Source organism: Mobula hypostoma, chromosome 9 (genome assembly GCF_963921235.1).
Source record: "Mobula hypostoma chromosome 9, sMobHyp1.1, whole genome shotgun sequence".
NCBI classification, from domain to species: Eukaryota; Metazoa; Chordata; class Chondrichthyes; order Myliobatiformes; family Myliobatidae; genus Mobula; species Mobula hypostoma.
This window is the reverse complement of record NC_086105.1, coordinates 113979143-114001819: the sequence shown is the minus strand read 5'-3', so window position 1 is coordinate 114001819 and position 22677 is coordinate 113979143. Positions and strand designations below refer to the sequence as shown.

Below are 22677 nucleotides of genomic sequence, written 5' to 3'. Positions count from 1 at the left end.
TTTATCCTTTGTAACATGCATTGTAATACCTGGGCAACACACAAACTGCTGGAGGAACTCAGCAGGCCAGGCAGCATCTATGGAAAAAAAAGTACAGTTGACGTTAATTGTAGAATTATGTGCTGGATGCGGAGGATGGTGAGGTGGTAGGTGAGGATGAGGATCCCCATCCCTGGTGACGTGGCGGGAGGATGGGGTAAGGGCAGACGTGCGTGAAATTGAAGGGGTGCGGTTAGGGCAGCGTTGATGGTGGAGGAGCATGTCTTCACCGCCAGCTTATACCACACGGTTTAAATAAAACTACCACTCCACCAGCCTCTGCCTCTGCGTCCAGCACGTGATTCTCTGAAATTCATCCCTCTCCTTCCAAGTTTCACCTATCGCCTGGTGTTTCTCTCTCCCCTCTCCCCACCTTTCAAATCTACTCCTCATCCTTTTTTCTCCAGTCCTGCTGGAGGGTTTTGGCCTGAAAGATCGATAGTACTTTTTTCCTCCAGCATTTTGTATGTGTTGCTCGGTTTCCAGTACCTGCAGATTTTCTCTTGCTTGTAATACTTGGGTGCAGTTTTGGACACCGAGCTTAATTTTGTTCATGTTGTTAGGGTGTTTTTTCACTGTCAACACTGCAACATTTAACAAGTTGTTGACATCCACCAAACACTTGCCTTTTAACTCCAGCTTAGTATTAAAGTTTATATTGCGTGTTGTGACAGTCCTTGAAACTGCTGTGGCATTTTGAAGCTGTTTTGAACAATACACAGAATGAATGCTGAGCTGGTGACTACTGAACTTTTCATTGCCAAACCAGTTTCATAAATCAAGCATTTGTGTCCATGGTATACTACAGTGGAAATGCATAAATTGAATTTTATAAAGTGAGGAAAACCTCATATTGGTCTGAACATTGTTTTTTTAAAAGTGGTAGTTTGACAAAAAATGTATTTACAAGTACTTTTGAAAATCAAAACAATATTGTAAGACAATCTTACAATGAGTTTTGGGGTTCTGGGTGTGTTTTCCTTACAGGGCAGGTTGTGCAAAGTGAAAGAAAAATAGCGAATGAATTTTGCCTGTTCACAATAATGTACATTTGTTTTCTGTCAACAGCCAGCAACTAAAATGCAAAATATTTTTTAAAAATACTGCTATAGCAATTTCCCTCAGGATCAATAAAGTATTACTACTACTACTACTATAGTTCTACAATTAATTTCATCTAAAATGTCTGTATAAGCTTGAAGTATTTTAACTGGCTTATGACAGTGGAGTATGCTAGTTCACGTGAAACCTCTTTTTATCTCTTTGCCTGATCAGATATGTGGTGATGTAGTATAGAGTTCTGTAATTGATCTTCAGTCAACTGGTTTATGTTTGAGTTTATTATGTTTCACGACTCCTCCAATGTGGTACCTTTTTGGTTTAATTTGAAGCAGTTGCAGACTATTTTCTAAGCCTGAGGAAGTATGGTAGCGGACTATGGAGACTTTGCATGCTGCTTGTGTATATGCCTGGAGTAGCAACATGTGAAGTATGTTGATGCTACTTTTACACTGACTCTACATAACTGGTTGAAGATTTGTTGAAGATGTACGTAGTTTTTCATTCTGCTCAATAACTTTAGTCTGTTGCCTCAATTAAACTGCAATCCTGCTTCTCATACTGTTTGTCATATTCCATGATATTATTTATTTAGTATTAGACTCCCATCTTTGGAAGCAGCATTATCTTGGTGCAAACCATAGGCTAGTATCTTGCTATTTTGTGTTTGTATTGTTTAATAATGTGCCTGTGTTTTCAGCACTTGGGGATGCCACCAGCTACTCATTACCAAAAGAAAAAGCAATATGTTAAGCCAGGAAAACTTGATTTTAAAATAATACCAACTATAGTTTCTAGCTTTAAATCTGTTAGCAATTTTACTTTTAATAATTTGGTGCAAAATCTGAATGGCAGAAGCCAGCAGTGTGTCCAGTCTTCTCGGCACAACAGAAAATGGCATGTTTATTGTGTTTATGGATTTATTTTTACTTCCACTGGAATATAGAACAACCTCTTTGAAATTTTTGCTATTTTTCTGTTCCTCCACTCCAACTAGAATGAACTCAAGTAGGCTTCTTCTATCAGTGCTGTTTCCAACAAAACACATGCCCAGCTGTCCAACAAACTGAAAGCTTTATGGACCAAACTCACTGTTTAAACTATGACTAATCCCTGAGGTTTAGAACGATGCAACAGCAGCTAGCTCTCAGTGGGCAGATAGAATTTGTTTGTGGATAACAGTTGCAATTACATGAGCCATTTTGGAGAATTAAATCACTCAGTCTTCAGAATTCCCAATAACTGCAGTTTCTCTCTTTGTGATTTGGCCCTTGAGTGTGTAGGGATCATTGTAGTAAATCATTCCTGCACTCTCTCCAATTGCAAAGTACATTGTCTGTGGTGCATATCCTGGAAGAGTTCTCTGTGCTTATTCTTTTTGGAGTTTTGTATTAAAGTAGGACAGAATTCTGTTGACATTTTTCCACTGTTGTCCATCACAATTTGGTGGAGAGTGTACAAGGATCATCCAAGGCATACTGTTGAGTGGGACAGGGTGAGCCTGTAGAGTGTAGAACAAGTTTGCTGTTTCAGGTTGATTACTCATTTTGGCAAATAGTAAAAGTTAAAGATACAACAAATGTGAGCAAATACAAAGCTGAAAGAAGAAGAAGGACAAAAGGGAACAACTGAGAGGGTGAGTGGCATGGATTAATGGCAGAAAGGTTTGGAAGGGAACTGAGAGAGGAGGAGGGGAATAACTGGAAAAAGCAGAATTGTTATCCAAATTTGTGAATACTCTCTCTATATGTCTGGAAAAGAGAAGGCATTCTGAACTCAGATTAAGGGTAGGATGGAGAATTAAAATAAAAGATTATTGGAAGTTTAGGTTACATTTGTGAACTGAATAATTGGCCAAGGGCTCACCCAGGTTGAATTTGCTCTCTCTACAGTAGAGAAACATATTGTACAGTGAATACGGACATTACATTCCGGTTTTTTCACAAACTGAGGGCTGTTAACTTAAACCACATGTCATGTCTGAGAAGCATTTCCTTTATTTTAAGGATTTTCCAAAGTTTAAAAGTAAACTTATTATCAGAGTACATACTGTATATGTTACTGCATACTGCCTTGAGGCATTTACAGGGGGATAAAAGGTACAATAGAATGTTACAAAAAAGCAAAACATAAAGAAAAGCTGACAATCAATGTACAGAAGACGACAAACTGCAAATAGAAAATAATACTGAGAACGTGAAGGTTGTAGAATCTATTTGGAGTGGTAGTGAATGAAGTTATACACATTGGTTCAGGAGCTTGGTCATTGTAGGGTAAAAACTGTTCTTGAGCCTGTTGGTGTGTGACCTAAGACTTGGGTACCTCCTGCCCAAAGGTAGTAGTAAGGGTATGGCCAGAATGGTGGGGGTCTTTGATAATGGCTGCTGGTTTCTTGTGGCAGCGTTCTTGTCCTTGTAAATGTGCTGAATGGCAGAGAGGGCTTTGCGCTGTATATACCACATTCTGTAGCCTTTTCCATTCTTGGGCATTGGTGTTTCCGTACCAGGCCATGATGCAACCATTGAAATATTCTCCACTTTGCATCTATAGAGTTTATCAAAGTTTTTGGTGATTTGCTGTGCCTGCGCCGCAAACTTCTAAGAAAGCAGAAACGCTGTCGTACCTTTTTTGTGATGACATTTGTTTGCTGGTCCCAGGCACGTCCTCTGATATATTAATGCTAAAGAATTTTAAACTACTGACCCTCGCTGCCTTTGTTTCCCTTCAAGGGGACTGGCTCATGGTCGGCTGGCTTCTTCTTCCTGCAGTCGATAATCAGCTCTTTGCTCTTACTGATGTTGAGTGAGAGGTTGTTGTTGTGGCATTACTTAACCAGATTTTCAATCTCCCTCCTGTTCTCCCCGGAATGCCAACAAGTGATAGTTTACTTAAAACTGGTATACAATCCTATTTTCTGTTCTTTTCATCACATCCCAGTTACTGCAAAATGGCTCCAATTATTTACTTCTGCCTTCCTAACATTTTCTATTTTTAGTCCATTTAATATTTGCTACTCTTTGAGGACTATTCAGAACTACATTTGATATTTCAACTGTAAGCTAATTGATGTAATATAGTAAGTCCTCCTATAGTGTTATGATAGTAGCCAGATTCTCCTACTAGATACTGACCTTTCTTTTGTTTAATTACAATATCTACACAGTTATCTCCATTCTTCCATTCAGAAGTGGGCTGTCATTTAGCATTAATTTTCTTTGGTTGCCTTGCCACTCTGAAATCAAACCTGAATTGTTTCTGTCACGTATCTGTTTCCCCTGAAAATATCTAGTGGTACTTTGCCAGAATCTTTATTTGGCAAACACAACAGAACATTTACAAGTTTTTGACCCAAAATATCAACAGTTCCTTTCCCCCAACAGATGCTGCTCAACCCACTGCATTCGTCCAGTTTGTTTTTTTTTGTTGTAGTATCTCCAGTCTCTTATTTCCCCATAGTTACCATTCTTGCAGGCACTCTTGTCTCTAAATCAGGATGTCAATGAATCTTCTTAGTCCTGGATTAGAACACTTCAACCTCATTTCAGTGCAAGAATCTGGAGTACTGCATTACCAGACTTAACCAAATTGCTGTCTTGCAATTAATATCATATACCCTGATTTTTGTGATCAGTCTCTTATACAGCAATATGTGAAGTACGTTGTGGAAATTCACACATCTAACATTTATTTTATTCGCTTTATTCATGAGTTCTGTTTATCTCAAAGTAAAAGACCTCGTGGCCTGCCATCCACAACACTCTGGTCTGGACTAATTTTATTTCATATGTTGGATTTGTTTTATCTGCTACCATCGTCCTAAATCCGTTTCTTGAGCTTTCCCTCCTACTTTGTGAATATTCGTCTTCAGCACTGAGGATATTTGTATGCTCTGATGTTCTCATGGACTTTTTTTCAATAGGCTGTGTATAATTCTGAATTTAAAAAAAAAACTTTTTTGTACAATTTAAAACAAACTTGGGGAAGCAAATCCCTGGTGATTTTAAAAGGAGCATGAGAAACAGTCCTGGTGAATGAAAACAGCAAGGGGAGCAAGTGTCATTCAGAGATCTTCAAGGAAACTAAGGTGGTAGTCTGGAGAGTTTGAAAGGAACGCTGGAAGCAGTCCCGGTGAGCAAAGTGAACACTGGAATTGGCACAGCTAAGTGAAAGGAGTATGGGAGCAGCTCAGTGTAGCTATATGGACATGGATCATGTGAGTTTAAAAGAGCGCAGGAAAAAGATTCCAGGCAAGTAAATTCAACCTAGAAAACAATACTGTTAAGTAAGAGAGACAAAGGGAAATAGAGCCCTAATGAGTTTAAACAAAAAGCCAGAAAATTTAAAAAGTGAATTTAGGGAAGTAAAATTGAAAGCACTTTAATTGTAATAAAATTATATTCTGTAAATTGATACTCTACTAAATAGAGCGTCTGATCTCCAGAATGTTTCTTCTGATTATAGCATGGACGGATAACTCATGGGAAAGGTATTGAAAAGCGTATTTGGAGAGATTTCAGATGTGCAAAAGATGTACTTCTCTGACTCAATGAGGGAGCTTAGCCAAGTGATCTAGTGTAAATGAGGAAATTTCTAGGAAACAGCAATTATTATATCTCCAGGTTTAGATTAGCTAAGAGTATAGGGCACTCTAAGATAAAAACAATCGCTGAAAAATTAGTTTTCATGTGAACAAATCCACAAAATAAGTCAAAACATAATATTCTCAGCTTGCATGGATAAGTACATCTTCAACACATAGGCATTGTCCACAACACCATTCTCATTTGAAAATATTTTGTCGGTCTTTCATTATAGCTGTGTGGATTGCCTGGAACTCGGACTCAGCAGTAGTCTTCAAGAAAATGATTGTAGCTGTTTAAGAAAGTGGCTTGCCATTTATGCTTTCGAATACATTCCCATTTTGTCCTTGTTAATATATATGTGGTGGGTACCTCCATCAACAGTCTTCCATTGTTATTCTTAGTTTTGTACTCAGTTACTCTGGGTTAAGTCCTCTTCACTCTGTGAAGTTTAACTTTAATTGATTTGATTAGCAATAATTGGCTAAACAAGGGGAAAGAGAATATAAAGCTGCCGGTGGTGTTCAAGTCTGGGTAATCAATTTATTTTCCACTATTTGCATAAAAGGATATTGCCAAATTGTTCATTAGATTACATTTGCTCCCCTCCTCCTAAACCTTAGAGCCATGTATTGAAAGTAAACTCTTATAACACAAGATATTTTAAATATACTGGAAATCTTGATCAACACACAAAATGCTGAAAGAACTCAGCAAGGCAAGCAGCATCTATAGTGCGGAATACACAGTTGATGTTTCGGGCTGAGACCCTTCATCGGGACGAGAAAGGAAGGGGCAGAAGCTAGAGTAAGATGTTGATGGGAAAGGAAGTAGTACAAGCTGGCGACTGATAGATGAATCCAGCTGATGGGGAAGGTGGGCGAGGGGGGATGAAGTAAGAAACTAGGAGATGATAAGTGGAAGAGAAGTAAAGGGCTGAGGAAGATAGAATCTGATAGGAGAGAACAGTGGACCATGGAAGAAAAGGAAGGAGGAGAGACACTAGAGCAAGGGTCCCCAAACTGAGCATCATCCACAACATCATTCTAATTGGTCCATGGAATTTTTAAGAAAGTTTGGGAACCCCTGCACTATAGGGGGAGGTTGATGGGCAGGTGAAGAGAAGACAATGGATGAGAGAGGAATCAGAATTGGAAATGGAAAAAGGGCAGAGGGGAGAAATTACCAGAGGTTAGAGAAGTCGATGTTCATGCTGACTGACTGGAGGCTACCCTGGTGGAATATGAACTGTTGCTCCCCCCAACCTAGGTGTGGTCTCACCATGGCAGTAGAAGAGGCCATGGACTGACATGATGGAATGGGAAGTCAAATTGAAATGGGTGGCCACTGGGAAATCCCGCCCTTTGTGGTGGATGGAGTGACAGTGCTCAACAAAGAGGTTTCCCTCCATTGAGTCTTACTGATGTAGAGGAGGTTGCACAGGGAGCTCTGGATACAATGGTTGACATGAACAGATTTGCAGGTGAAGTGCCACCTCACCTGGAAGGACTGTTTGGGGCCGTGAATGGTGGTGAAAGAGGAGGTATAGGAGCAAATATAGCACTTGTCACGGTTGCAGGCATGTGTCTGAAAGGGGACCACTGAGAGGGATAAAGGAGTCAGATAGAGAGAGATCCCAGCAACTGGAAGAGAGGGAAAGATGTCTAGGTGAGACCTGGTGTAGATTATGATTATTAAAGGTGACCAGCTGCACCAACCTGCTTAAGACCTGAAGTGAGCTTATTACATTCTCACTTATTGCATAGACATTTTAAATTCTGTGGCACAAAATCCAGAGCTCAACATCTACTGCTGGCAATCAAGGTCACATTTCTTTCCTGTTTACTTACTTCACGCTTGTTGTGCTTTAACCGCTATATACAGTTGCAAGAAAAAGTTTGTGAACCCTTTGCAATTACCTGGTTTTCTGCATTAATTACTCATAAAATATAGTCTGATCTTCATCTGTCACAATAATAGACGATTATCTGCCTAAACTAATAACACACAAACAATTGTACTACTACTCATCAATACTGAGTGCAGCATTTAAACAATCACAGTCTAGGTTCAAAAAAATATATGAACCTCTGGGGTAATGCCTTCTACAAAAGCTATTTGGAGTCAAGTGTTCTAGTCAATGAGATGAGGTTGGGTTGTAGAGGTGCCCTGCCATATACATATATATAAAAAGACACACAGTGTCAGGTTTCTGACAGAGCCTGCTCTTCTCAAGACAGATCCGTCTGTGCACCATGCCTCGATCAAAACAACTTGCAGAGGACCTTAGAAGAAGGACTGTAGAGATGCATCAAACTGGAAAAGGCTGCAAAAGCATTTCTGAAGACCTGGGTGTGGATCAGTCCACAGTAAGAGAAGTTGTCTATAAATGGAAGAAATTCAGTACTGTTGCTACTCTCCCTAGGAGTGGGCCATCTTGCAAAGTTCATGCCGAGAGCACAATGTGAATGCTGCAGAAAGTGAAAAAGAACCCAAGGATAACAGCAAAAGACCTGCAGAAACATGCTAAAGTCACTGTTCTTGTGGCCACTATAAGAAAAACACTGAACAAGAGTAGTATTCATGGAAGACACCACGGAGAAAACTACTGCCCTCAAAAAAAAACATTGCTGTACGTCTTAAGTTTGCAAAAAATCACCTGGATGTTCCAAAACATTTCTGGGATAATGTTCTGTGGACAGATGAAACAAAAGTTAACATTTTGGCAGAAATGCACACCGCTACATTTGGAGGAAAAAGGGCACTGCACACCAACACCAAAACCTCATCCCATCCGTGAAACATGGTAGAAGGAGCATCATAGTTTGGGGCTGTTTTGCTGCCTCAGGACCTGGATAACTTGCAATTGTTGAGGGAACAATGAATTCAAAATTGTATCAAGACATTTTACAGGAGAATGTCAGGGTAGTGGTACATCGCCTGAAGCTTATTAGAAGTTAGATGAAGCACATGACAGTGATCCAAAACACAAGAGAAAATCAACAATGGAATGATTAAAAGAAAGAAGAAAATTTGTGCTTTGGTATGGCCAAGTCAGAGTCCAGACCTAAACCCAATTGAGATGCTGTAGCATGACCTGAAGAGGGTTTATCATGTAAGGTATCACAGAAATGTTGATGACCTGAAACAGTTTTATATGGAGGGATGATCTAAAGTACCTTCTCGCTGTTGAGCAGGTCTGATCAGCAGCTAGAGGAAATGTTTGGTAGAGGTTATTGCTGCTAAAGGAGGTTCTATCAATTACTAAATACAAGGGTTCACACACTTTTTTCCATCCTGGACTGTGAATGATTAAACAATGTGTTTAATAAAGAAATGAAAAATACAAGCGTTTTGTGTGTTATTAGTTTCGGCGGATTATGTTTCTCTATTATTGTGACTTCGATGAAGGTCAGTTCACATTTTATGTGTAATAATGCAAAAAACAGGTAATTGCAAAGGGTTCACAAACTTTCTTGCAACGGTGGTTGTAAAAACAATAATGTTAAAAGTTGAAAATCTAAGTTACGAATGGTAAATGTCCATGCATAATTATTTAATTGTAATTCATAGGGAGGGAAGATGGAGAGATTAATATGTTTTTAGATAGGTCTTGACAAAATTGTAAAAATGTGACAGATGTGCAAAAGAATGAAATACAGTGCCCATAGTATGTGTGCTTAGATAGTTCTGGAAAATGAAACTGTAGGCCATTTGTTCTTGCAACTCTGGAAGAGCAAATTGCTAGGGTGCTCTTTTGAATGGATACTGTCATTTACATCTTACTTATGCAAGAAGCATTAATAGGTTGATGCACTACATTTATGTTATTACTGCATTCTTACAGTATCTATCCTTTTTGTAGTGACCTTGTATTACCTTTTCCTTGTAGGTGTATGTTTCGCTTCCCCAGCACTGTGATAAAGATTACATTTACATCGCTTTATAGCAAAGAAGAGGTCAAAGAAGAACAGCCAGCATCTCCTATCCGTCCATTCTGCCCACAGATCTCACCGCTCAAGATTAACATTCCTGATCCAAACATCGACTTGGTCAGCCCTATCCCATCACCCACTGGCACCATCAGGTAGGATGCTTGGAAAACACTTTGTTTTTTTTCTCCGATGAGACTATCATTATGTATATCTTTTTGAGTTTTCTCAGGGCCCTGTCTTCTGGCAGATCAGAGAGATTCTTTATAAAAGTGGTCCATGATCCTCTGATCATTTATTATGCTAAAAATGTTTCAACCAGATTTAAACTAATTTAAAGAGTGCCACAGTAGCTTAGCAGTTAGTGGGATGCTTGAGGCGTCAGAGTTCAATTCTAACGTCCTCTGTAAGGTGTCTCTATATGTCCTTCCCATGGAATGTGTGAGTTTTCAATTAATGCGGTTAATAGGTTAATTGGTTAGTGTAAATTGTCCCATGATTAGGCTAGGCTTGAATTGGGGGTTGCTGGCTGGTGTGGCTCGAAGGGCTGGAAGGACCTGCTCTGCGCAGTATCTCTAAATAAATAAATTCAATAATTTTTGACTAACTATGACAGTGTAAATTTGGTTCTTCACTTTGGAGATTTGGCCTGTTTTGTGCAATTTTATTAAAACGTAGATGTATGGGAACAGTTTGTGTTCAATGTAATAAACTGCAAGTTTTGGTGATTTAAGGAATCATTTTCAGACTGTTTTTGGAATTTATTCTTTCATGTTCCTTGTGATGCAGCATAAACAATAACTTGGATGGAGTGGATGAACATGTCCTTAATTGCATGAAACCTTTATACCATTCTGCTTGATATGAGGAAATATTGAATTTAAGTTGGTGGTTATGCTTGACGTAACTATATTAGTGGAACTTTCAACTCATGAACATTGGTTTTAAAGGATTTTTTTGAATTTTATTTCTCAAATGAACAGTGACATTTGTAAGAGGAAAGAAAACTGGTGTGAAACAGTTTCTACTGTTTTTTTTAAAAAAAAAGGCAGTGAAAGGCATATTGATCTTGTTTGAGATCTCAGTGGAAGGAGAAACAGCATTAAAGTTCAATGAGATGAAGGCATTTGTTTTCCCACAGATGTAGAGAATTCTAAGTATTTTCATAGTAAATTCAGATTTCCGGTATTATGTATTATTTTGATTTAGAAATGGGCTAAAAGTAAATGCAAAGGTGGGAAATAAGATGGAAATAAAATAACTGGACAAGGGAAATCATATTTTAAAATGCATTTTTAAGAGATCTGTGACATAATAAAGCAGCCACAATAACTTTTGACCTAGAACAGAATGGGGTGTTGTTGAACACCTCAAAAATTAACCAGTGATCTTAGAACTTTATAGCCCATCACAATCTACTGAGGTCTCAAATAAGATCCCATCACTGCCATTTGACAAAAACATTAGAAACTGTTTCATGACACCAGTTTTCTTTCCTCTGACAAATGTCATTGTTCACTTGAGGAAAAAAGTTCAACAAAAAGTCCTTTAAAACCAATTTCTATGAGTTGAAAATTCCACACTAATACAGTCACATCAAGCATACCTACCCACCAGCCACCAGAATAAGAACACTTTTACTTTTACAGACATTGGATTCCAAAGTTGTATTGGTTTGTTTTGATCATTTAAGGACCTCAGCTGAAGTGCAAGTGCAGTATTGGACATGCAGTCAGAAATGTTTACATGGCTAGCTTGGAAGAAAGGGCTTTATAGCTAGTTGAAGTTGAAAGGGCATAAAACATCTTGTTGTATGGCTTTGATAGTGCAAAACAAGTTTTCACTGGTGCTTATGCTAATGAATGACTTTGAACAGCTATACTAGGATTCTAAACCTTTAGAAGTATTCGTGGAAAGGGAAAAGTTTCATTCTGCTGCTTGTAGGGGCAGGCTTATCTTCCATTTTTCATGAAAGTGCTGACTTTATTGTTTGGAAGCAGCAATTCTGCATTTGGTAGATAATGATCAGTTGATATTTGCAAAAAGGTGTAACTCTGAACAGGTTGATACACATTTTCAGACTTCTTGCATGGTGAGTTTCATATACCATGGTCTTTTGGTTCATTGCTTAAGTTTTCAGTAAGATAGGTAGCTGGAAGAAATTTAAATTTAGCTGCAGATTTGTCAGTATGATGAGGTTTCTGTTCAAGCTACTTTTAGACACCACAACACTGCTAATTTCCTTTTTTGAATGTTTTATATGAGTCTTAAGACATGAATGTTAGTTTCATTTAATAATATTTGTAGACATCTGAAAACCTCTAGCAATGACCATGACGCCAGATCATTGTGCAGGGTTCAAGAGTAAAAATAATTGAATATTTTCCTGTACTCAGATTATTTGCATTGTTGCTAATTAAGGTAATGACACAGTTTTAGGATTGTGTTAAACAAGAAACTGAAACCAAGAAATTGTTGTGCACCTCAAATTGTAACCAACAAGATAGGGGACAGCAATACATTCTTATGTGGGCAGCCTTTCTAGAAATTCTGTTGCACATTAGGCACAGAACATTATGTGAAGTATTAACGACCTTGTCTGTTAGTTTTCCACCACTACCTGAGTAGGTTGTGTGTCTTGGGTTTAGGGCTAAAACTGAAGAAGTAAGGAAGGATAGGAGAATTGGAGTGTCAGCTGAGGTCTTGGGACCTTACGGATGCGTCACAACATGGAGGAGGGCGGGGGTTCACCGTTGTCTGTTGGGAAGTGGCTGGTGTTGGTGATATGATTTAGATTTGGGTTCCTTTAATATCAGAGAATGTATACAGTAAAAATCCTGAAATTCATTCTCTTCTTAGACGTCCATGAAACAAGAGACCTCATAGAACGAATGATGGAACATGGAAGCCCTGAAACCCACCCTCCCCCCACCCTTTGCAGCAGCAAAAGTATCAACACCTCCCTCCACTTGTGCCAGCAGAAGCACCAATCAGCTCCCCCCACTCCCTGACCATCCCACCATAAAAGTAAAAGCCTCCAAAGAGACCTTGATCCAGAGTCCATCAAAACTACAATCCATAACCCAGCACTTCAGTATCTCAGACAGGCTCTCTCTCTCTAAGTAGGGAAAGAGAGATTGTTCCTGCAAAAACAAGAGTGGAGACCAGCAGCCTGTTGTTGCTATGTTATAATCTACAGCGTCACTTCTCCAAGCCCCCCTATCTGATGGGCCAACAGTCAGTCTCTCTCGCTCTCTCTCTTCTCCCTCCCCCCTCACCCTCTCCTATCTCAATGTTTCGGTCTCCCACTATGCTTCATTCGGCAAAACTGGATCATCCACGGGGCTCCACCCAAGGGGACACGTCTTCCAGGTCTTTCCTGGAGATAGCGAAGTGCCAGGCCGCACATCCTCGATCAACCCACTGTAGTTTGAACTGTAGATCACGGACTCTGATAGTACCCCAAGCACTTTGAAAAGAAAGGAAAGACGTAAGAAATATAAGAATAAGTTGTTTTGTGGATGAACTGGAAGAAGTCACCTGGATTGGCAAAATCTCTTGGTGCCATCTTTCCATGCTTCTCCTCCTCGAATTTAACAAGAATGACACTTGAATTTTCAATAAAAATGTTCTATATAAAATATGAAAATGAGAAAGTTTACAGATGCTGGGAATCCAAAGCAACACACACAAAATGCTGGAGGAACTTGGCAAGCCAAGCAGCATCTGTGGAAATAAATGAACAGTCGAACCAAGATCCTCCTTTAGAATTCTGCTGAAGTATATAAAATATGCCTGGTTGTTTTCTGCATGTAGTTTATTCCCCTGCATTTTGCCTTGTTGCCTTGGAAGATGGACTGTATCTCCGTAGCACCCCTCCTCAATCTGCCATCAAATTCTCTAACTGATCTGTGAGGAAAGGCAGAGTGCACTTGACCTTGACAGCCAGAAGTAAGCTTCAGTTCTATCAATGGGTGTCTTTTAAAAAAAAAAAGCAGTGGAAGACAGATATTCAGTGAAGGTGATGTAGTGAAGAACCATCTTTGGTTAGATAAAATGTCTGGGGTTTACTCCTCTCGATTGAAAATCAGCTATCAGTTCGACATGCTGTTTTTCTGTACACCCAATGGCTCAGGTCGGCATGTCATTCCCTTTTCTCTTTTTGTTATCATGCTCTCACTCTCGGTCTCCAATCTCAAATTGAAACCATTGCAATTCTGTTATTGTTTTAGATCTTCTAAAGCAAATTTTTAAAAAAGCGTAATCATTGAATTGAATTGACTTATTACTTGCGTCCTTCACATACATGAAAAGTAAAAATCTTTACATTATGTCTCCATCTAAATGTGCGAAGTTCAATTTATAGTAGTTTGTAATAAACAGTATGTACAACAGGACAGTCAATATAGCATAAAAATAGCATGTATTAAATCAGTCTGATGGTCTGGTGGAAGAAGCTGTCCTGGAGCCTATTGATCCTGGCTTTAATGCTATGGTACCATTTCCCGGATGGTAGCAGCTGGAACAGTTTGTGGTTGGGGTGACTGGGGTCCCCAATGACCCTTTGGGCCCTTTTTACACACCTGTCTCTGTAAATGCCCTGAATAGTGGGAAGTTCACATCTACAGATGCGCTGGGTGTCTGCACCACTCTCTGCAGAGTCCTGTAATTGAGGGAAGTACAGTTCCCGTACCAGGCAGTGATGCAGCCAGTCAGGATGCTCTCAATTGTGCCCCTGTAGAAAGTCCTTAGGATTTGATAATCCTATTTTTATGAATATTTTAATAAATTTTACTGTGATGATATGGAGTAGTGTATTCATCTAAAGATTGATTAAGGAAGACATCATCTTATCACATCAGGAGCCTCCAACTTGATAGTGCCCAGACTCTCTACTGTTCACAACCAAGATCCACAAACAAGACTGTCCTAGTTAGGTCAATTGGCTCTGCCTGCTCTTGCCCTACTCAATTTGTATCCTCATCTTGACACTATCCTATCTTCCCTTGTCCTGTCCCTTCCCACCTACATCCAGGATGCCTCTCATAGTCTCACCATTTTGACAAATTCCAATTCCTAGATTCTCACTGCTTTATTATCACCATGGATGTCCAGTCATTATACACCTCTTATAAACTATTGACTGACATTTGCTACAAACCCACTGACTCTCACAGCTACCTTGATTGCACCTCCTCCCACCCTGTCCATTGTGAGGACTCCTTCCTTTTCCGCTCAGTTTCTGTTTCTTACCACGTTTATTTTAACATGAGCCTTTCCACCACAAGACATTTGAAATGCTCTCTTTGTTCAGGAAATATGACTTCCCCTCTATTATGGCTGATAGAACCTTTGCCTGCATTTCCTCCATTTCCATGCCTTCTGTCCTTGTCATCCCCTACTTTACACACCCCAAATGCACAAAGATAACGCTCCCTTGCTCCTGGCCTTTCACCCTACCAGCCACATCTTCCCCTCCCCACCTCTTTCTACTTTCTGCAGGGACCACTCTCCCCATGACTCCCTGGTTTGCTCATGCACCCAACTGTCCTAATCCCCCACTCATTCCTGCAACTGTAGGAGCTGCAACAATTGTCTGTCCACCAACTCCCTCGCAACCATCCAGAGATCTAAGCAGCCTTTCCAGGTTAAACAAAGATTCACATGCACCTCCTTTAACTTTGTCTCCTCTGTATCAGTGAAACATAGCATAGTCTGAGTGTCCATTTTGCGGTACACCTACATTGTGTCTGCAGTGTCCACCCTGACCACTTGTTTTTGCAAGCCCCCCTTCCCATTTCAGCTTTTTTCACTTCCTTTTCCAAAGCAAACGAGCAGAGCAGAACTTCATCTTTTACTTAGATGCTTTACAACCCATCGGTATGAACATTGAATAAGTTCAGGTAACCCACATTCCTTGTGACAGCACATTAGTGTAGCAGTAAGTATAACATTTTACAGCGTCAGCTGTAAGATCGGGATTCAATTCCCACCACTGTTTGTAATGAGCTTGTTTGTTCTTTCTGTGAACGTGCGAGTTTCCTCTGGGTACTCTGGTTTCCTCCTATATTCCAAAGGCGTATTAGTTAGGGTTAGTAAGTTGTGGGCATGCTACCTTGACAAATCCTCAATGCAAAATGACATATTTCACTGTATGTTTTGATGTACGTGTGACAAATAATGCTAAACCTTTACTTTTGCACAGTAGCATAGCATATAATGAGAACAATCCTTGATTGGGGTTCAGTTCCTGTTGCTGCTTGTAAGGAGTTTGTATGTTGTCCTAACGACTGCTTCGGTTTCCTCTGGGTGCTCTGGTTTCCTGCCACATTCCAAAAACAGATTGTTAGGATTAGTAACTTATGGGCATGCTATGTTGGTGCTGGAAGTGTGGCAACAATTGCAGACTGCCCCCAACATAATCCTTGGATTGTGTTGGTCATTGATGCCAGCAACGCATTTCACTGTATGTTTCAATGTATGTGTGACAAATAAAGCTAATCTTTCTTCTTTCTGTCTTCATTCCTCTTTCTTGGTTTCTGTGAAATGGTTTCATCTGCCCCTCATCTCTTCCTTATCCTTGCAAGATTCCAGTATCAGCAGCCTCTTGTTTCAACTTATCACTTTTCAGCCTCTGTCTCTACTTCCACCCTTCACCCCTCACATGGCTCCATCTGGCCCTCCCATTCTTTTTCTTTCCCTGTCTCCCCCTTCCCCCCCCGCCCCACTTCCTCATCTATATCTATCTCTACCTATCAACCATTAGCCACTGTATCTGAATCTACCCTCAACATCCACTACTTGGTTCCATCCACCCACTATCTCCCTCTGCACCACATTCCACCTATTGTCGTCTAGACCCAGCCTCCCCCTCCCCCTTGTTGCTTTATTACATCCTAGTACCAGGTCTCAGCCTGAAACAGACCACCTTCCCTCCACAGATGCTGCCTGTCCCGCCGAGTTCCTCCAGCAGTGTGATTTTTTGCACCATGTTCTGGCATCTGCAGTTTCTTGTGTCTCTTAAGTCTTTCAGTAAACCCTATGTGTATAATGAAATTGATGTTGAAAACACAAGTATGCAAATTATTTCCCTGTACTGTATGTTTTTGTGGGATTGCTTTCTTGTACCCAATTGTAAAGTTTTGTTTTAAAGAAAATCTCAAGAATCTTAAGAACTTCTGTGGAAAGTTAAATGTGAATTCTTGCTTTTATGTGGGGTGGACATGCAAATGAAAGCAAAGCAATTATTTGCTGTCCAGCTTCAGAACAGTGAAGGCTAGTGATATTTGTGAAATTGATCCTTGCCCATTTATTGTTGATGGTGTCCTCTATAGTGCGAGACCCGCATCAATGGGGCAAGCTGCTGACCTAGCGTGGTGCATACTTTACGCTTAAACCCAACTTCATTTATTTTTTTTTCCAGTACTGGAAAAAGCAATAACTTAACTACATTCTAGAGATTTTTAAAGTGTGCATTATTGTACAGCTATTTCAGGACATAGAATGTGCAGATTTTGAAAACACTAAATTTTCTCCGGATCCTAAAAAAGTACCAGTTGGTAGGTTAATTGGTCATTGTAAATTGTCCTGTGACGATTGGCTAGGGTTAAATCGGTGGATTGCTGGGTGGTGCAACTCTTTGGACCTGGAGGGCCTGTTCCGCGCTATATGTCTAAATAAAATAAAATGAAAAAAAACAGGATCTTCCGAAGTTTGGAAGAGTGATCTTTTGTATTGGTAGTCTAGCCTTGGGATATATGAAATACTACACATCTGTTTTCATTAAAAGTAGTTAAGGAGTTCCAAATATACAGGGTTCACTAAATTTATACAGTATTCTGAGTATTCATTCAAAAATTATATATGAAGTGTTATAAATTTTCGTCAGGATTTGTTTGCAGCAAAACCCTTTTTGTTTTAACCTTTTATCAAAAGGCTGTTATTGTGGTTAAGTTGTATGGTTTGACCCAGTTCGTTTACATTGTTTTCAGTTCAATTTTTGCCACCTCCACCTCCCAATTTATTCACTCCACAGCAAGTGCCATCAGGGCTTATACTATGTGTAGTTTCTCCTAGAGTGCCACTAACTTGCTGGTTAGCCAATTTAAAATAATAAAGACATTTAAGTTTCTTTTTAGAGAGCTTTTTCCCTTCCCCCTTCAGTGCCCTGGCATTAAAAACAGGAACACAAAACAATAATACCCTTTAGATCTTCTGGCAGTGCATTTTGTGCTTTTTTCACAGATCCACCACGTTTTGCCTGAGTGGGAAGTTTTCACAAGTCTTAGCAAATTTGCCATTTTTAACTTACAAACCAACTTAAGAATATGATTCAAAACTGAAAATATTGGAAGCATTTGGCAGATTTAGAAGCAGGAGAGAAAAACATAGCCAGATTCAAGTCAGCGTTTCTTCATCAGTGCTGAGTACAAGTATGCTTTAAGTTACAGGAAGAGTGTAAAGAACAGAAGGAATATCTTTGAAGGTATCTGCCTTCTCCCCCATAGCCTTTAATAGTCATAGTCATACTTTATTGATCCTGGGGGAAATTGGTTTTCGTTACAGTTGCACCATAAATAATTAAATAGTAATAAAACCATAAATAATTAAATAGTAATATGTAAATTATGCCAGGAAATAAGTCCAGGACCAGCCTATTGGCTCAAGGTGTCTGACCCTCCAAGGGAGGAATTGTAAAGTTTGATGGCCACAGGCAGGAATGACTTCCTATGACGCTCTGTGTTGCATCTCGGTGAAATGAGTCTCTGGCTGAAAGTACTCCTGTGCCCAACCAGTACATTATGTGGTGGATGGGAGACATTGTCCAAGATGGCATGCAACTTGGACAGCATCCTCTTTTCAGACACCACCGTCAGAGAGTCCAGTTCCATCCCCACAACATCACTGGCCTTACAAATGAGTTTGTTGATTCTGTTGGTGTCTGCTACCCTCAGCCTGCTGCCCCAGCACACAACAGCAAACATGATAGCACCGGCCACCACAGACTCGTAGAACATCCTCAGCATCGTCCGGCAGATGTTAAAGAACCTCAGTCTCCTCAGGAAATAGAGACGGCTCTGACCCTTCTTGTAGACAGCCTCAGTGTTCTTTGACCAGTCCAGTTTATTGTCAATTCGTATCCCCAGGTATTTGTAACCCTCCACCATGTCCACACTGACCCCCTGAATGGAAACAGGGGTCACCGGTTTCCCTACTATAATTCCCCTACTATGCAAAAATCTATCCACCTTGCTTTAAGTATATTTACCGAGGTAGCCTCCACTGCTTCATTGGGCAGAGAATTCCACAGATTCACCACTCTCTAAAGCAGTTCCTCCTCATTTCTGTCCTAAATCTACTCTCTCAAATCTTGAGCTAATGTCCCCTAGTTCTAGTCTCACCTATCAGTGGACACAACTGTCCTGCCTCCACCTTATCTATCTCTTTCATAATTTTTTGCTTTTATAAGATCTCCTCTGAATTCCAGCAAGTACAGTCTCAGGTGACTCAATCTCTCCTCATAGTTTAACCCCCTCATCTCTGGAATAATCTCTGGTGAACTTCCTCTGCACCGCCTCCAAAGCCAGTATATCCTTCCTCTAGTAAGGAGATCAGAACTGCATGCAGTACTCCAGATGCAGCCTCACCAGTACCCTATATAGTTGCAGCATAACCTCCCTGCTCTTAAATTCAATCCCTCTAGCAACAAAGGCCAACATCCCATTTGCCTTCTTTATAGCCTGCTGCACCTGCAAACCAACCTTCTGTGATTTATGCACAAGCATTCCCAAGTCCTTCTGCACAGCAGCTTGTCACAGTCTTTTACCATTTAAATAATAATCTGATCTTCCATGTTTTCTTCCAAAGTGGATGACCTAGCATTTACCAACATTGTATTTCATCTGCCAGACCCTTGCCCACTCACTTAACCTATCTATATCTCTCTGCAGACTCTCTGTATCTTCTGTGCAATTTGCTTTTCCACTCAATTTAGTAACATCAGCAAACTTGGATACACTACATACAGTCCCCTCTTCCAGATCATTAACATATATCCTGGACAGTTGCGGGCCCAGCACCGACCCCTGCAGCACACCACTCACCACTGATTGCCAACCAGAGTAACACCCATGTATCCCAACTTTCTCCTTTCTATTAGTTAATCAATCCTCTATCCATGCTAATACATCACCCCTAACTCTATGCATCCTTATCTATGCAGCACTTTATTGAACGCCTTCTGGAAATCCAAGTAAGTAATGTCCATTTGTTCCCTTCTATCTACTGCGCTCATTATATCCTCAAAGAACTCGAGTAAGTTTGTCAAATAGGACCTGCCTTTGCTGAACCCATGCTGTGTCTGCGTCTGCCTGATGGATCCATTTCTTTCCAGATGCCTCGCTATTTCTTCTTTAATGATAGCTTCAAGCATTTTCCCAACTACAGACGTTAAACTAGCTGCCCTATAGTTACCTGCCTTTGCCTGTATCCTTTTTTGGGCAGTGGCATGACACTCACCATCTTCCAATCTGCCGGGACCTGCTCAGAATCCAGAGAATTCTGGTAAATTATCACCAAAGCCTCTGCTGTAACCTGCCATTTCTTTCAATACCCGGGATGCGTTCCATCAGGACCAGGAGACTTATCTATTTTTCAAGCCCATCTATTGTATCGAGCCCTCACCTCCCATTGCATCCATAACATCTCTATTTGACATGTTAGACATGTTCTCCGCTGTGAAGACTGACACAAAATAGTGATTCAAAGCCTCTGCCATGTCCTCATTTCCCAATATCAATTCCCCCTTTGGGACCCTTCTTCACTTTAGCCACCCTTTTCTGCTTTATATAATTATGAAAGCTTTTACTCTCAGTTTTCGTATTTAGTGCTAGTTTATTTTCATAATCTATATTCCCTTTCTTTATTGCTCGCTTAGTCGTTCTTTTTAAAGTTTTCTCAATCTTCCAGTTTCCCAATACTCTTGGAGACTTTGCACATACGAGCTTTTAGTTTGATGCTTTCTTTTATTTCCTTAGTTATCCAGGGCTAGTTCTCCCCACCCTTACTGTCCTTGCTTTTAACTGGAATATACTTTTGTTGAGCACAGTGAAAAATCTCTTTGAAAGTCTTCCACTGTTCTCAACTTACCACCAAATAGCCTGTGTTCCCAGTCTACACTAGCCAAATCCTCCCTCATCCCTTTTGTAATCTCCATTGTTTAGGCATAATACACTGGTTTTAAATCAAACTGTTATAACCTCCATTTGTATGAGAAACACAATCATACTGTAATCACTCTTTCTAAGAGGATTCCTTTTTTTTTGTAATTTATTTTTTATTGAATTTCATCATCAAAAACATTTCCATAAGATGTATTTCAGATACTGTACATATATATCATATCATATTTGTCACAAATCTCCACATAATATTTATCTGAGGTATACACTTAAAGAAAGGAGAGGAAAGAAAGAACAATCGAAAGAAGAAAACCATGTACAGAGTAGGGGTGATTTTTTTTTACAATATATTCGTTGACATGTGAGAATAAAATCAGGCCTATGAGGTATTATGTAGTTAAACCATTTTTTTGCAGTATGAATAAAATTGTTCCAACTTATGATTAACAGATGCTGTTATCTTCTTCATTTTGTAAATGTCCATTGTAATTTCCATCCATACATTTAAAGTTGGGCTCTCCTGTGATAACCATTTCCTGGTAAGGGTCTTTTTATCAGCCACCAGCAGTACATTCATCAAGTCCTCTTTTCAACCATTCTTGAGGTATATACCAAAAATATATGGTCTTACTCTAAGGGTATTTCACATTTAAAGATGTCTTTTAGGGCATTATGTATCCTACTCCAATAATCTCTGATAATGTGGCATTCCCGGAAAACATGATAATGGTTTGCATTTTGATTTCCACAATTTCTCCGGCAAACAGGGGGTTTACTATTAGAATGGGATTTCTGAGAGGGTGTAATAAATATCTTATCAGTTTTTCCACTCGAACTCCCTCCAGTTCTGTGAACTGGTACACTTCGATTGATACCTCCGTATTATTGTCCAGTCTTCCTCAGATGTTATCCCTCCTTCCTTCTCCCATTTTGTTTTAATGTATGAAGTCGAATGTGTTTTAAGATTTGACAAACCCTTATACATGCTTGAAATGATTCTACTGCAGTTGTCTGAATTATATGCTTTTCTAAATAGCTCTATCAGACATGTACTTGCCTTGGTTACATTTTTAACCGTCCTATTAACATACTGTCGCATCTGTAAATACCAGTAAAAGTCTTGTTTTTCTAATAAGTGTTTCTCTTTGAGCATTTCAAAACTGAACAGGGTTCCTTCTTTCATTATATTGCAAATAGCTGTCATTCCTTCAGCTGTCCAGTCCTTAAATCTAGCATCCAGTTTATTCGGTGTAATATCCGAGTCATATGCACACTATTTAAGAATTGCAATGTCTCTCTCTATTTTATCTTTTATAATAGTTTTCCATATTTTAAGAGTCCACTTCACCCACGGGTTGTCAATATTATTTATGTAACTTTGTAGGTTGTTATCAGCCAAAATTGCCTGTAAGGGGATGGAAAGTATCCTCTCCCCAATGTTTTTCCATTGAGCGTCATATGATGGGTTGCACCAGTATATCACGGCTCTGAACTGTGCTGCAAGATAATGATCTCTAGGAGAAGGTAGGCCCCATCATCCCCCTTTTCCCTGGCTAATTGCAAAGTTTTGAGACGAACACTGGGCCTTTTACCTTGCCATATATATCTTGATAGTCTCTTGTTCCATTCATTGAATTGATTTTGATTAATCTCTATTGGTAGGGTCTGAAAGAGATATAGTAGTCTGGGCAGTATATTTATTTTAATAGATTCAACCCTTGAATTGAGACCAAGAAAAGGAATTAGGTTCCATCTTGTTATATCTTCCTTAATTTTTTATATATATAGGCTGATAATTGCATTCTGATAATTTTGCCAAATCTTTTGGCATAATGATGCCCAAATATTTGATGGGCTCTGTTTGCCATGCCCAAGGATATCTGCTTT

General features: G+C 39.7%; 1 protein-coding gene across 2 annotated transcripts in view; it reads left to right on the top strand.

The window, feature by feature from the left end:
* Positions 1 to 22677, top strand: part of foxk1 (forkhead box K1) — a 139198-nt gene that overhangs the window by 42791 nt on the left and 73730 nt on the right. For both annotated transcript variants that reach the window (XM_063058955.1, XM_063058953.1), the window contains exon 2: positions 9571 to 9765. In XM_063058955.1, coding sequence (XP_062915025.1) covers positions 9575 to 9765 — 191 coding nt within the window. In that variant the 5' untranslated portion in view covers positions 9571 to 9574. The remainder of the gene's footprint in view (positions 1 to 9570; positions 9766 to 22677) is intronic.